General features: G+C 39.3%; 1 protein-coding gene across 1 annotated transcript; it reads right to left on the bottom strand.

Annotated features, from left to right (window-relative positions):
• Nucleotides 1-9,025: 9,025 nt before the first annotated feature.
• On the bottom strand, nt 9,026-14,814 carry LOC107795649 (mannose-P-dolichol utilization defect 1 protein homolog 2). The gene is made up of 8 exons (XM_016618322.2): nt 14,559-14,814; nt 12,993-13,146; nt 12,451-12,523; nt 12,248-12,314; nt 11,420-11,479; nt 10,698-10,758; nt 10,569-10,610; nt 9,026-9,552 (listed from the first exon to the last, which is right to left on the bottom strand). Exons 1-8 carry the CDS (start codon nt 14,712-14,714, stop codon nt 9,449-9,451), a joined length of 717 nt encoding a protein of 238 aa, XP_016473808.1. The 5' UTR covers nt 14,715-14,814; the 3' UTR covers nt 9,026-9,448.
• Between the last annotated feature and the right edge of the window lie 667 nt (nt 14,815-15,481).

The raw sequence follows: 15,481 nt of genomic DNA, 5'->3' as shown, positions 1-15,481 counted from the left end.
GGAGCTGTATGACGTTAATACCTCTCTCCGGAATTGGCATTTTACGAGCCTTTTTCGCAAAGAGGGCCTGAGCATTGGCCGAAACAAATTTGGAACTATCAAAGGAGCGTGCAGGTGCAGCCCCTCGTGGCCTAGATGAACCAGCCTGGCTGCTCGACGAGGCCCCTGTGGCGCGTCGTTTCCTAGATGGAGTCATGATGCCTGCAAAACGGAGACACATTAGCACAGCCCAACATAAATTTTGTGACTCAATGCGGTTACTCAGACTTCACACGCATAAGGGGTCACAAACTGTATAATCACGATCATTGGGACCTTTCCACAAATACCTTGTGGGCATTAGGCCTTAACAACCCCTTTTTAAACTTTTTAGAACAAGAATCACCCACTGACACTCACCAACATCACATATCAAGTGGGATTCCACCCCACGCGTATCATCTACCAACACTACAACATATTGCACCAATTTCTCTACAAAATCTAAGTACAACTACTACAACATAGGCATAAGAATACAACCAAAAAAATCTGAAAAAATAGAGAGAGAAATAAAAAAGAAGAAAGAAACTAGGGATCATACCTGTGGTGAAGGAGAATGGGGAAGATGCTAGTGAACTGGAGGGGGGTCGTGAGATGGGGGACTGGTGGGTTTGGGACTTGGGAGTGTTTGGAGGAAGGTTTTGTTTGTGTTTGAGTTAGAATGGGGGAGGGGTTTTCTTTTGTTGAATGGGGGGTTCAGGTACGGGGGGGGGGAGTTTATTAGATAGGGGAAATGGGTAATTGAGTCTAAAGAATAAACAAAATAAAAAAAATGAAAAACTAAAAATACACTTGAAAACGTCGGTTTTTTTTTACGGAACTAGCACGCCCAGATGCGCGAGCGCGCTAGATTTAACGCGTCCAATACAGAACCCAAGAGCTACTAGCGCGCCCAGATGCACGTCCGGTAGCATGGTCGCGCTAGTAGCGCGTTCAACAGCGCGATCAGGTGCGCAGCCAAGGCAGAAATTTTGCAGTTTAGCGCGTCCAGTAGCGCGGGCGCACACCTGGGCGATTTTTTTCTTCAACCTTTCACCTGTTCTTACCCCATTCGATGGCCTTAGCACCTGCCCTTTGTCACCTGCATTGGTTAGCTCTTCCTAAAACATAAAATTAACACTACTACTATCATTGGGTTGCCTCCCAACCAGCGCCATATTTAACATCGTGGCACGACGGTTACAACAATTCAATAGGTTGCCTCCTATCTAGCGCCTGATTTAACATCGCGGCACGACTCAACACATTCTCAAGCATCCGTCAAGTCCACTGAGGTCTTGTGACGTGCAAAGTCACCACCCCAGTAATGTTTTATCCTTTGACCATTCACCAAGAAAGTACCAGTTGAACTCATATCCCGCAACTCCACAACTCCATGAGGCTTCACATTTACCACAACAAAAGGGCCTGACCAACGAGATTTAAGATTTCCTGGAAAAAGCTTCAACCTTGAATTGAACAAAAGAACTTCTTACCCTAGCTCAAACTCTCAATGTTGGATGCGTTTGTCATGCCACCTCTTAGTCTTCTCTTTATACAATTTGGCATTTTCATATGCGTGCAAACGAAACTCATCAAGCTCGTTGAGTTGCAGCAACCTCTTCTCGCCAGCCAAGTCCCCATCTATATTCAGCTTTTTAATTGCCCAATAGGCCTTGTGTTCAATTTCGACGGGCAAGTGACATGCCTTCCCATAAACTAACTTATACGGAGAAGTACCTATGGGTGTTTTGTATGCAGTTCGATATGCCCACAATGCGTCGTCTAACTTCCATGCCCAGTCTTTTCTATTTGCACTCACTGTTTTCTCAAGAATCCGCTTTACCTCTCTATTTGAAACTTCCACTTGACCGCTCGTCTGGGGGTGATAGGCAGTGGAAACTTTGTGCTTGACTCCGTACTTTGCAAGAACATTATTCAGCAGTTTGTTGCAGAAATGCGTTCCTCCATCACTGATCAACACTCTGGGAGTTCCAAAGCGTGTGAAGATGTGCTTCTTAACAAAGCTTACCACCACATTTGCATCATTAGTGGGAAGAGCAATGGCCTCTACCCACTTAGACACATAATCGACTGCCACCAAGATGTACCTATGACCATTGGAGTACGGAAACGATCCCATGAAGTCAATTCCCCAAACATCAAAAAGCTCTACTGCCAGAATGTTTTGCAGCGGCATCTCGTGCTTCTTTGTGATTGTTCTGGTTCTTTGGCACCTGTCACACATTTTAACAAAGGCGTGTGCATCCCTAAACAATTTTGGCCAATAGAAACCTGATTGTAGCACTTTCTGGGCGGTCCTGTCTCCACCATGATGACCTCCGTATGGCAAGACGTGACAGCTATAAAGTATGACATTCATATCCTCCTCAAGAACACATCTTCGCACCAACTGATCTGCACAGAGCCTGTATAAGAATGGCTCATCCCATATGTAAAGCCTCACATCATGCAGGAACCTTCTTCTATTATCGGGTGTCAATTCTGGTGGTGTCACCCCGCTTGCAATAAAGTTCACATAATTTGCATACCACGGGGCTGTGCTTGAGGTGATTGCCAATAACTGCTCATCAGGGAATGTTTCTTTGATTGCACCCCCTTCAGCTACATGGTTCCGATTTTCTAATCTGGACAAGTGATCAGCCACTTGATTCTCTATTCCTTTGCGATCTCGGATCTCTAGGTTAAACTCTTGCAAGAGGAGGACCCACCGAATCAGTCTCGGCTTGGCGTCTTTCTTCTCAAATAGGTATTTGATAGCTGAATGATCTGTATAGACGATGACTTTGGTCCCCACTAGATATGACCTAAACTTGTCAAACGCCCACACCACGACAAGCAATTATTTTTCAGTGACTGCGTAGTTCATCTGAGCTGGATTCAGACTTTTGCTCGCATAGTAGATGGAGTGGAAGATTTTATTTCTCCTTTGCCCCAAAATAGCTCCAATAGCCAAGTCACTCGCATCGCACATCAACTCAAATGGATGTTCCCAATCTGGAGCAATTATGAATTGTGCAGTCACCAACCTTCCCTTTAGCTCCTCAAATGCCTTCAGATAGGCAACATCAAATTTTAAGGCGACATCCTTCTCAAGCAACCTGCACAAGGGAGAGGAAATATTCGAGAAATCTTTAATGAAACGACGATAAAAACCTGCATGGCCCAAGAAACTGCGAATGCCTTTGACAGATATCGGTGGGGGCAATTTTTCAATCGCTTCCACCTTTGCCTTGTCCACCTGCAAACCATCTTTGGATACCTTATGCCCCAAACTATACCTTCACGTACCATGAAATGGCACTTTTCCCAATTTAGCACCAAGTTAGTTTCTTCACACCTAGCAAGTACTTTATTATAGTTCATCAAGCAGTTATCAAAAGAACATCCAAACATAGAAAAATCATCCATGAACACTTCCACAAACCTCTCAACCATGTCAGTAAAAATGGCCATCATACACCTTTGAAAAGTTGCAGGTGCATTACAAAGACCGAAGGGCATTCTCTTGAACGCATACGTGCCATAAGGACACGTAAATGTGGTCTTCTCTTAGTCCTCTGGGGCTATAGCAATCTGATTATACCCACAATAACCATCTAAGAAGCAGTAGTATTCCTGGCCAGCTAATCTATCAAGCATTTGGTCAATAAAGGGGAGGGGAAAGTGGTCTTTCCGGGTGGCATTGTTCAATTTTCTATAATCAATGCAAATTCTCCACCCGGTGACAGTTCTTGTAGGGATTAAATCATTGTTCTCATTAACTACTACAGTCATCCCCCCTTTATTGGGTACACATTGAATTGAGATTACCCATTTACTGTTTGAGATAGGAAATACAATACATGCATCAAGCCACTTAATCACTTCTTTTCTTACCACCTCTTTCATGGATGGATTGAGTCGGTGTTGTTTCTCTACACTGGGCTTGTGTCCGTCCTCCATGAGGATTTCGTGCATGCAAAAGGCTGGGCTAATGCCCTTAATGTCAGACATCGTCCACCCAAGTGCTCGTTTGTGCTCACGTAGCACTCTCAACAACTTTTCTTCCTGCAATTTAGACAAGTCAGAAGAAACAATAACGGGTAAAGTGTCAGAGTCACCCAAATAAGCATATTGCAGGTGAGGTGGAAGAGGTTTAATCTCCAATTTTGGGGCTTCCTCAATTGACGGCTTTGGAGGAGGTCCCTCTGGCCTATTCAAAGGCTCAAAGGGGTGTATCCCTTGCATGTACGCACAAGATGTATCTAGGATGTGCATCATCTCCTCAACCTCCTCGTCAGCCCCTAGGCTATCAAGCAACATAAGTGATTTCTCTAGAGAATCGTCTAGATATACACTCGGATAATGAATCTGCTCATCACCCTCAACAACAGATATCATTGAGAGCTCCTCATAGTGGCAGGGAAGTTGGATTGCTTTGTAGACATTAAAAACTGCTTCCTCGTCATCTACCCTCAAAATCATCTTTCCTTCTCTCACTTTGATAATTGCATCGCCAGTAGCTAAGATAGGTCACCCCAATATGATTGGAACTAGTTCATCAGCCTCATAATCGAGGATAATGAAATCAGCAGCGAAGATGAATTTCTCAATCTGTAGTAACACATCTTCAATCACCCCTTCAGGGTGTGCTATCGATCTATCAGCCAGCTGCAACATCACAGTAGTGGGCCTTGGAGCTCCCAGGCCCAATTGTTTGAACAAAGACAGGGGCATCAGATTTATGCTCTCCTCCAAATCGTAAAGAGCACGACCCACATCAATATTACCAATGCGCACAGGAATCGTGAAGCTACCAGGATCCTTAAGCTTTTGAGGGAGCTTATTTTGGACCCTTGAAGTGCACTCCTCAGTAAGTGCCACTGTCTCAAATTCAGTTAATCTTCTCTTGTGAGCCACTATATCTTTTATGTACTTAGCATACTTTGGAATTTCACGAAGCACATCAACAAGTGGGATATTCAATTGAACCTGGCTCAACATAGAGAGAAATTTTGTGAACATGCGATCATCATTCTTTTTCTGCAATCTCTGGGGGAAAGGTGGTAGTGGCCTTGGGGCCTCCACTGGCTCTGGAATTTCAGCAGCATTCTTTGGCTTGTGAGTCACTTTAGGGATCAACTCTCCCTCAGGTATGGGCTTGTCTTTCTTTTTCTTTGGCACTTCCTCTAGCTCCCTCCCGTTTCTAAGTGTAACTGCATTCACTTGAGGGTTCTTTTCTGTATCACTGGGGAGAGCGCCTGCAGGTCTAGTGTTTTGATTTGTTGCTAACTGTCCCATTTGCCTCTCAAGATTTCTGAAGTCGGTCCTGAGTTGCTGATTGTCAATCAACAACTTCTTTAGCAAATCATTGGTACTTTCTTTCATTTGTTGGGGTGGTCTCTGAGGCTGATTGAAACTCCCTTGGGGTCTATGCTGATTCTGATTCTACTGATTTCCACCCCATGAGAAGTTGGGATGATTCCTCCAATTTGGATTGTAAGAATTCCCGTATTGTGCATGCTGATTCGGTGGACCTCTGTTCTGTTGCCCCACATAATAGATGGATTCTGGATTTGTGGGGCACATATCACTCATATGACTATCGCCACAGAGTTCGCAGCAAATAGTCATTTGTTGTACATGTTGCATTGTCTGTGGCTGCTGCATTGTTATCCTAGTCATCTGATTGGCCAGCTTTGCAATATCGGCTCTCATGGCTGACACTTCATCGAGCTCAAGTAACCCAGCTGATTTTTGTTTAACTATCTTTCGTGAATCACCATCACCTTGCCAGTTATTATCATTAGCAGTGAATTTATTCAACAAGATTTGGATTTCACTGTACGGTCTGGCCATGCAACTACCCCCACAAGCTGAATCAAGATTCATCTTTGAAGCATCATCTAACCCATCTACAAAAGTGTGACACAATACCTCGTCTGTATGGCAATGATGAGGACAGTCTCTGAGCATCTTCTTGTACCTTTCCCATGCTTGACGAAGTGTCTCGCCAGCTCGTTATTCAAACCCAAGAATTTGACTCCTCAATATCTTTGTTTTCTTAGTGAGGAAAAACTTGATTAAGAATTTCCTTGCCAGATCATCCCAAGTACGGATTGAATTCGCTGGCTCATTATTCAACCACTCCTTAGCTTCCCTGATCAATGAAAGGGGAAAAGTGTCAGCCTGACATAGTCCTTGGAAACATTCGGATAATTGTAAGTGTCCGTAATTTCCAAGAAATTCTGAATGTGCCTCTGCGGGTCTTCATGAGGTAAGCCCACAAATAGCCCTGTGGATTGGATCAGCTGCACCATGTATTGTTTTAGCTCAAAATGCCCAGTGATATCAGGCTTCACAATAGCCCGAGTCATATTAGCCAGACTGGGCCTTGCGGCTTCGATCACCGCGCGTTCCTCATTACCTGCCATCTCAATTGGCTGTGGTTGAACTACGATGTCCAACTCTCTTTCAACTCTAGTTCTAGCGTCCACCTCCCTCCTCAATCTGTGAAGTGTTCGTTCAATTTCAGGATCAAGAGGAAGGAGATTGTTTGCGCTTCTACTTCTTCGCATTCAAGAAAAGAAAACCTGTATTGGCACAAACAAAGTGAACTGAAAATTAAAACTTGAATAAATAAATAATAAAAGCTCAACTCAGTCAAGTAGCTAATTTCTAAGTCCCCGGCAACGGCGCCGAAAACTTGTTGCGACCAAAAACACTCACGCAAGTGCACGTGATCGTCAAGTAATAGAGTAGTAAGTAGAGTATTGTTCCCACGAAGACTTATGATTAACTGTTGACTAATTCAAACTCAATTAATTTGTCTAACCAAGAGGTTTTTCACAAAATAGATATGTAATTATTTTACTACCTAAACTACCAAGCAATAATCTAACTAGAGCAATTAACCAAACAAATAACAATTTCGAGTAACAAACAGTATGAGAGGATATTCCAGGGTCACAGGCTAGTTAACAATCGTGTTATGTTCTTAGCTTAAAATGACTAATCGATTTACCTGGATTGTTGATTGACAGGGTTAATGTTACTCGTAAGAATCTGTCAAGTTCTTACTCGCCTATTCAAGTTAACTCAATGCCTATATGTCTATGGAATTAAGATTAACAAGAATGCATTTACAATTCTCGTATTTCAACCAAGCAAGGCAATTAGGTATATGTCTATCCCAATTGCTAATCCGTTCCCCGAGGCCCGGGTTCAAGAACTTGCCCTATTTAATTCTATATGCAATCTAAAGTTCCCACTTTCGAGTTCAACTAAAGATTCGTAGATAGTATTTCACTGTTAACTACTCAGCAAAATAATTAAAAGTAGAATTAAATAAACAACCCAATATGATAAACCAACTTTGTCAAATTGAACTTCAAACAACAACATTCATGTTTCACCTATGACCCTAGAACAATGGGTTTTAGCTACTCATGCTAGTGTTCATCACAAATAGATTCAATTTCATCCCAAATAGCAAAAACCAAGAGAAGAAAAGAAGAACTTGATGGTCAAATCTCTTCCTTGCCTCTTGTCTCTCTATTTCTTGCACTAGACTATGAAAAACCTCCTCTCTCTTCCTTGGGCGAGCTTGACTTTATATAGGTTAAGTGAGTTTTCCTCCAGATTTCAAATTCTACCCCAAAATAACTCTTCCCGAATTTTGGACTAGCGCCTGGCCGCGCATCTGGCCGCGCTAATTGGCTGAGATTCTGTCATAGACGCGCTAAAAGTAGTGCGGTCACGCACCTGGGCGCGCATGTCCAGTTCTGTGTTTCATCACTTCTGTTCCTCGTCTTCAAGCGTACTCAGCTCTGAGGGGTTTTTCTTGCTCCAAAATGGTTCCAATCACAATTGTTTAAGGCATCACCTATGCTCCTCATCCTGCAATATATACAATTCACAATTAGAGCCTATTTTTCATCAATTAACCATATTATGATATTGGAATATAATCAAGTGGGAGCATAAACAATTGCCAAATTACCTAGATTTAACTTATTATCAGGTGCAACATTTAATGAAGGGTAGTTTAGTCACACTAACTATTTTCGTCTAAAATTTAGTTTTTCTTAATGGGTGTGCCAAAAGCAAACTGGTCACTTATTGTGGACCGAATGGAATAACTTTTTAACTTGAACTTTACACATGGCATTTTTAAGACCATATGATTCAATGACATTTTGGTATATTATGCACATCTTTAATTTAATACCAAGAACTTGAAAGCTTTCATTACTTTCTTAAATTCCGTAATCAATCAATGACGGAAGGCGTATCTATGTTTGACCAAGTGTTCTAATATCCTATCCCTTATTATTTTTATAATTCCAACATTACCCTTATGCTGTGGTTCCTTCTTTTTTCTTCTCCATAGCGCTCTTCTACTCTTTCTTTCCTCTTCCTTGATAAAGACGTTAAGTTGTTGGTATTTAACAGAAGCTAAGGCTAGACAATAATTGGTTCATATATGGAGATAAGTTCGAAAATTGATTACAGCACCAACCTTTTAAGATTACATAAACATAAATTTAAATCCTCCCGTTTAAACTTAATATCCTTCTTTATTTTTTGCTAGAACTGAAATTTTGTGTAATTTGTTGCTGTAGCAATCGTGCACGTACCATTTAGCAATCAGATTAAGTAAAGTGGTGATACAATTATTAAATAAAAAAAAAACTTTGTAGTTAGGAATGTGGGATTGCCAAATCTTCTGAGAGTAAATTTATGAAATACATATTATCTTAGCTAATCGGTTTAAATTCAAATATAAATAATTTTGTATGTGAATTAATTTAGAATTTAAAATCTTATGGTAATCAGCTCCTTTATAGATTTAACAGGTTTAGGGATATTTCATTTATCTTATCAGAAAAAAGTGCTTACCAATACTTATTTACCACACACATCAACTAAGCCAAACAGGGGAGTTTAGTTGGTACTTCTCATGATGCGTCAACAGAGACATGTGTCCTTTCCCATCCCATGACAAGGAACACTATTATCATTCCCAAAAGTTTTTTCTATCACTTGGCTTTGGTAAAAACAACAGACGGTAAGGTACTAGCAGCATTTTTGCAAATTATTTTCGGTTTACATTTTGTCAATCTTTTCCAGTTGCATAAAGCAGCAACAGATTAGTTGACAAATGACAATACTTTCCCCAGTAACACATCTTTACCAAATTCCTTGCAAGCACCATCAGGAATGGAACAAAAAGCAATTGTTACACCTATGTGTTAGCATACTTATGTAAAAAATCCCATACTGAGACTTATGTTAAAAATCCTGTAACTGATCGATCAATCTAAAATTTGAAATAAGCGAAACCATGACAGATTCTCAGAGTATTACATGGATGAACTCTTCTTCATGCTTGACAATCTTGACGGTGAGCTCCAAATCCATTCTAATCTCTCTTTTTCTCTTTCTGAGGCGTCGGCTTTTGATATATGATAATTTGACTCAAGATGGTACCATTCATCAGTACACCAAGTGCAGATCCCAAGGCAACTGCAAACAAATTAAGGAGACTTGGAGAGTTAAAAGGGCGGGATTGATCAAATTACAAAGATCATACAAGAATAAACGTAAAGCTGAATATATGTCAGATGATAGATACAAAGTTGTGGCACTCAGGACACTTCATACTGAATTAAAAACTCTAGACATCCTTTCTGATGTGGAAATCTTTCCTTGAGAATATTGTTCAGGAATCTCAAATGTTCAGACGTACTATTAAATATGAAAATAATTTACAAATAGTCCTAGTTAACAAAATAAAGGGGAGCCTTGGCATAACTGGTAAAATTGCTGCCATGTGACCCGGAGGTTACAGGTTCGAACCGTGAAAATAGCCTCTTGCAAAAATGTAGGGTGAGGCTGCGAACAATAGACCCTTGTGGTCTGGCCCTTCCCTGGGCCCCGCACATAGCGGGAGCTTAGTGCACCGGACCGCCCTTTTTTTTCCTAGTTAACAAAATGACCAATGGTACAATAATAGAATAGCCGAAACAATAGCGATGGGGTCCAAGGTAGGTATGGTAGCTATTTAGTAGGTAAATTGACATCCCAGATGGTGAAAGGATTCGTTGCAACTTGTAAGCCCTAGGATGGAGTATATGAGCTATATATCTGTAAGAGGGTACTATCAAGGGAACGTATTGATCTCGAGAATATCATTCTGTAAATTCATTTGTAAAGACTTCAAATTTCTTTCTATTTTTCATTTTCTTTTTCATCCTAAAAACATCTTAAACATACTTTGAGTGGACAAGCTGAGTCTGTTTGACTAGAGCCGCAGATAATGGTGAGAAAATTGGCTAGCATTCGCACAGTGGGTACTGTAAATCCCATGATACCAGTAAGAATTCTAATCATAGTTATGCACATTTGACAAAACTAGAATATAACAAAGAATGCATCAGCTTATACGTTCAAAATAAAATAAGATACTAATGCTTCCATATTCCAGGAGCAGTTTGCAAAATAATATAGAGGTACAGATCAAACTGAGTAAGAAAGGATACCGCTCATGGGAGCTTTTTCCTGGAGGCTGGTAAAAACTCTAACTGCATAATAAAAGGTAAAGGAGATGAGAACTTCATTTCAGTAACAGAGAATCGGCATGCAAAAGTTCGCAGTCAGAGTTAACTTACCCATGGAACCGGCAAAGTTCATAAAAAAGGTCAAAAAGCTCAGCTCGCCAGTACTTCTGTTCTGCTCAAATCAAGGCAACAAAAAGAAAAGCGTAAATAAAGTGACAACCAGGAAATCCAGAGAACATTATTATTATAGATGAAGCCACAAAAAGATCTCTGAAAGCAAATCAAATAAATGGGGACTGCAGATATGGTAACGAGTGGTTGCTAATCATTCGATGAATGATCATAAGAATTCAGTCAGGAAAAACTATTCAGGTCACCACATTCATCTACTTCATGTGTGATTTCAGATTTTACCCAAATATGATCAAACGTATACTAGTCTGCTTTAGAGCCACCAGTGCTTTCTTTCTTTTCAATCGGTCATACCATTGGCATCATTTCCACAGCATATACCAGAAAGTTTTCAAAGATTGTCGAGGTACATAGGGTAATTACATTTCCCAGTCGATCCACAATAAACACGACTTGCTTTGGCATAAAGTCAAGTTTCAAGTAAATTAACAGAAACAAGGTGTGTGACACAGACATATGCATGACAAGTCATAAATATACCATTTAACGAGCAGTTGACGCTAGAATACATTTAGTAGTTAACAACCAACATAATAGGTCAATGAACTCATTATTTCAGAACTTAGCCAATAAACCAGTTACTCTTAACATATAAAAGACAGCTTCATGAAAATGGGAACCATCATGGCATAAATCTGTACCTGAAAGTTCTTCCATATCTGCGGAATCCTTGCAAAGAGAAAGATTGCATGTTGGGAAGCCTGAAATAATTAAGTTTAGTTAGCCTGTCAGATTAGATATGCTTTCCAACATCGGAAGAAATTCTCATGCTTATTGTATATACCATTTATAAAAACTCTTACGCATAAAACACATACTTAACGCATCCTTCCAATCTCTGCCCTATTTCCCACATGGTATCAAGCCTCTAAAAGTTTCTCTCTTTCCTAATTTCAGTTTTCTGGTTTCTTTACAGTGACCACTACTGCACCTTTTCTTGTAGATTTTCCGGTGATTTTTCCTTCACTGTATCTTTTCCAGCGACTGTTCCAATTGAGTTGTGCCTCTTTTCGGTGATTGTTCCAGCACTATTCTATTAATATTCCAGAGACTATTCAGTCGCTGTTCCAAAACTATTTCTGTTCAGCAACTATTCCAGCAACAGTTGCAGTATGAGTGCTGCAACTAACCAGCAGTTCAAGTTTTGCGAACTCAAGGTGACTTAACCACCTTGAGTTTAAGAAAGAGTGTTAGAATGTTATAAAGTTGCATCATATATATTATCCCACATCCGAAGTACTATGTATATTGCATAAATCATCCATAAGAACTTCTAGGCATAAGAGACTTGTCACGCATTCTCCCAAATGTTTTCTCTTATTTCTCATACTTTTCAGACAAAAATGAGCAAAGGTAAAGTGTTCATTTGGACCCCGTTAATGAAGAGAAACGTAAATCTTTTGGAATGTTTTATCCCAGAAAACAAATAGAACTAGGAAAACAGACCAAAGATAAAGGCTATCACTTACATATAGAGCCTCGAAAAGAACGGGATCAATTTGACCTGCCAAAATAGTCGGTGCAACAGCACAATATCTGTTTACTAGATCAGGAGGAACTGCAGATTCTAATTCCATGGAACATAAGTGGTCTAAAATAAATGGCTTATATGCATGTAAATGGGAATGTCTATCATGAAACCAAAAGGTGGAGCAGGCTGGAATTAGGATACAGTAATGGTTTCATCCATGTCTTCATTCCCAAAGGTTGAGAAAAATAGTAGATAACTGCAACCAAAATTATAGCTGCAAAAAGGAAAAAAAACAATAGATATTAAAACTATTGATCCAGCCATCTGAAAGTATGAAAATGAGATTTTAAACTGCCATGACTGAAGCTAAAGCTCTCCACCCGCAAAGGAATCACTAATCACAATAGCATAGAAAACAATCTGCCGTGAATGTCCTGAAAGCTGACACCCAATTTTTGTCCGCTCCCTTTCCCTAGACTCTTTAACTGGATTTTTTATGAAAGGAAAACACGAGAATGAGAAATTGCGGTAAGAAGCATTGATTAAAGGCTCTTGCAGAGCTTCTTGAAGGTAATGCACCATCTGCTCGAAGAAGTTGAAGAAGAGAAAGCGATGTCTAATCATTTCAAACAACCACCCACACAAAATGCAGATTTGAGAAGCTGCAATGCCCCTAGTTTCTCAAGATATGGCCAAAGGAACTAAAGAATCAAATCAATGTATTATTGGCATGTCAAATGTACCTTGGATCAAAAGAAAAGCATACTCGCCAAAAGCTGAAAATGGAAGCCCTTTGTGAAGACAATATGCCAAAGCAATGGTATAACCAATTAGTTCAAGTTCAAAGGCCACAACGCTAAGTCCTCTAACACTTTTGTGTTGCAAAATTTTAAGTATCTGCACAAGGAACAGAAACCATAAACCACACACTTAGTGAATCAGTGAATCACATGTGTTCTGTGAAATCATCAGCCAGAATTTAAGGGAAAGAAACTGAATGCTCAACTAAATGCCCTCCTAATGGATACCATCACAATAGCGAATAAATCAATCAAATAGATAATTATTATTCAGGTCATAATTAATATTCCAATGCTGTCTTCTAAGGTGAATTATGAGTCATCCAAAACCTAGAAAGTCTCTAAAACTTACACTTATATACACAAACATACAAGTCTCTAATCAAAATAAAAAGACTCGAAACAACGTCACTATAGCCAATGAACTAACAAATTAAGATAACCACTGACAACCTAAGCAACTTCTCTTACCGAACATCCGCCCAAAGTACCAAAATGAGAAAAGAAAAGAACAATAGATATTCACAAAAAGACAGCAATTAATGAATCATCAAACTTCTACGAAATGTAAAAGAGGCTGCCAAGAAATCCTTTTAGCGACATGAGGAATAGGCAGGTAAGGATACATGTGGGGTTCATGGAACCTTCAATTCTAGAAACAAATTATTTAGTAATGGAATGAAATGAACTTAAAGAGAGTGAAAGATACAGAAGATTCATAAAGCCACCCTATTAATGCACCAAAGGGTATGGCCAAGTGGTCAATGAAGTGGGTGAAAACCACAAAGACCAAGGTTCAAATCCCAGCAGATACAGAACCTAAGTGAGTAGAGTTTGCCTAGTACCTATGTTGGTGGAAGGTAGCACCTACCCCGTGGAATAGCCAAGGTGCAGGCAAGTTGGCTCGGAAACCACAAGTAAAGCCTCCCTATTTATTTTGTGGATCCAGGTGTAGTTGATTGATTGATTTATGATGAACGGGCATCTTATCAGGCAGAATTAAACAGAACGACCAGCTCATACATGGTAGCAAAAATTTATATATACTGGTTGTAAACTCTGAGTATTCAAGAAACACCCATAACTTAACTGGATCCAAAATTAACTCCATTCAATACTGCTATCACAATAGGAGTCAATAATTAAAAAAATACTAGATTTTTGAAGGGCTTAAGGTAAATTACCTGTGGAAGTTTATCCAACAGGTTATATCAAGGCTGTAAAAGTTCATATATTTGGTTATCAACCCAGCCTATTCAAGATATACCAACTAAGCAGCATTGAGCTAGTTCAATAATACTGTCACATGAAGACTCAACAATACATACTGACTGGATTTTTTAAGGGGCTTAAGGGAAATAACCTAAGTTAGTTTAACCAAAGGACTATAACTCAGAGTATTTAAGAAACACCCATTACTCATCTGGATCAAGAATTGAGCTAATTCAATAATACCGTCACAATAAATACATAAAGACTGGATTTTTAAGGGGCTTAACCGGAAATTACCTGAGGAAGTTTAACAGTAGTGGAGGCAGCAACAATGGCATATCCCAATAGCTTGGATATTAAAGGAAGCAAACAATCTGTTTCTGGGAATTCACCTTTGCTAAGGGATCCAAGTGCACAACCAAAGTCCATACCAAGAAACTTTAATTCTACCATTTTAGTTGATGGATCAAGAACTGGTTCTTGAATAAGCCCTAATGTATAGAAAATTGTTCAGATAATAATTTGAGATTTTTTCGGATAGGACTAAATGGTATTTCGGGAGACGGGAATTAGGGTGTCACATATTGGAAAACCGACTAAACCGGACCGAACGGTACCGCACCTAACCAATTTTTAGGTTTCTTTTTAAGAAACCGTAGCTTTTTATATAAATATATAACCGCACCGATAATTATGGTAGGTTTTTTATTTTATATAAAAAAAATATACCGAACCGTACCGAATAAATTTTACATGTAAAATTATATTTATTTAGTAAGTTTAAAAAATAATAATGCATTAAATTTTCTTTGAGCATTGGAATTATGAAAACTATTACAAGCCAACAAGTAATTAAACTCAAAATACTAATTCCTAAAACATATTATGCTACTTCTACTTAAACTAAGTTATTTCAAGTATCTTTATTAGCAAGACACAAAGTATTCTAGCGATTATGAGTAGCAAACTACAATTTATTAAATATGTTTCCTTTCATATAATTTAGATTTATTTTTTTGAATATTTAATCTTCGATTGACTTTATTCTTGAGTCCCAGCTTGGTATATCTTTCAACTCGTGTGATTAATATTTTCTTTACCTTTGTTTGATTTCTTTTACGTTGTTGTAGAATAGTTGATGGATCTATACTCTAGCCATCTTTTTATTTTTAATTCAGCACCCTTTAAACAGTAAAAATGTCTAGAGAATTTTGTTAAGT

Source organism: Nicotiana tabacum, chromosome 20 (genome assembly GCF_000715075.1).
Source record: "Nicotiana tabacum cultivar K326 chromosome 20, ASM71507v2, whole genome shotgun sequence".
In the NCBI taxonomy this organism is placed as follows: Eukaryota; Viridiplantae; Streptophyta; class Magnoliopsida; order Solanales; family Solanaceae; genus Nicotiana; species Nicotiana tabacum.
This window is presented reverse-complemented; position numbering and strand designations above follow the sequence as displayed.

Coding starts and splice junctions, on each gene's coding strand:
- LOC107795649 (XM_016618322.2), bottom strand. CDS start 14,714: ATGGTAGAATTAAAGTTTCTTGGTATGGACTTTGGTTGTGCACTTGGA. Junction 10,759..11,419: donor AGATATGGAAGAACTTTCAG/GTACAGATTTAT, acceptor TGATTTGAGCAG/AACAGAAGTACTGGCGAGCT. Junction 10,611..10,697: donor GAACTTTGCCGGTTCCATGG/GTAAGTTAACTC, acceptor TTTATTATGCAG/TTAGAGTTTTTACCAGCCTC.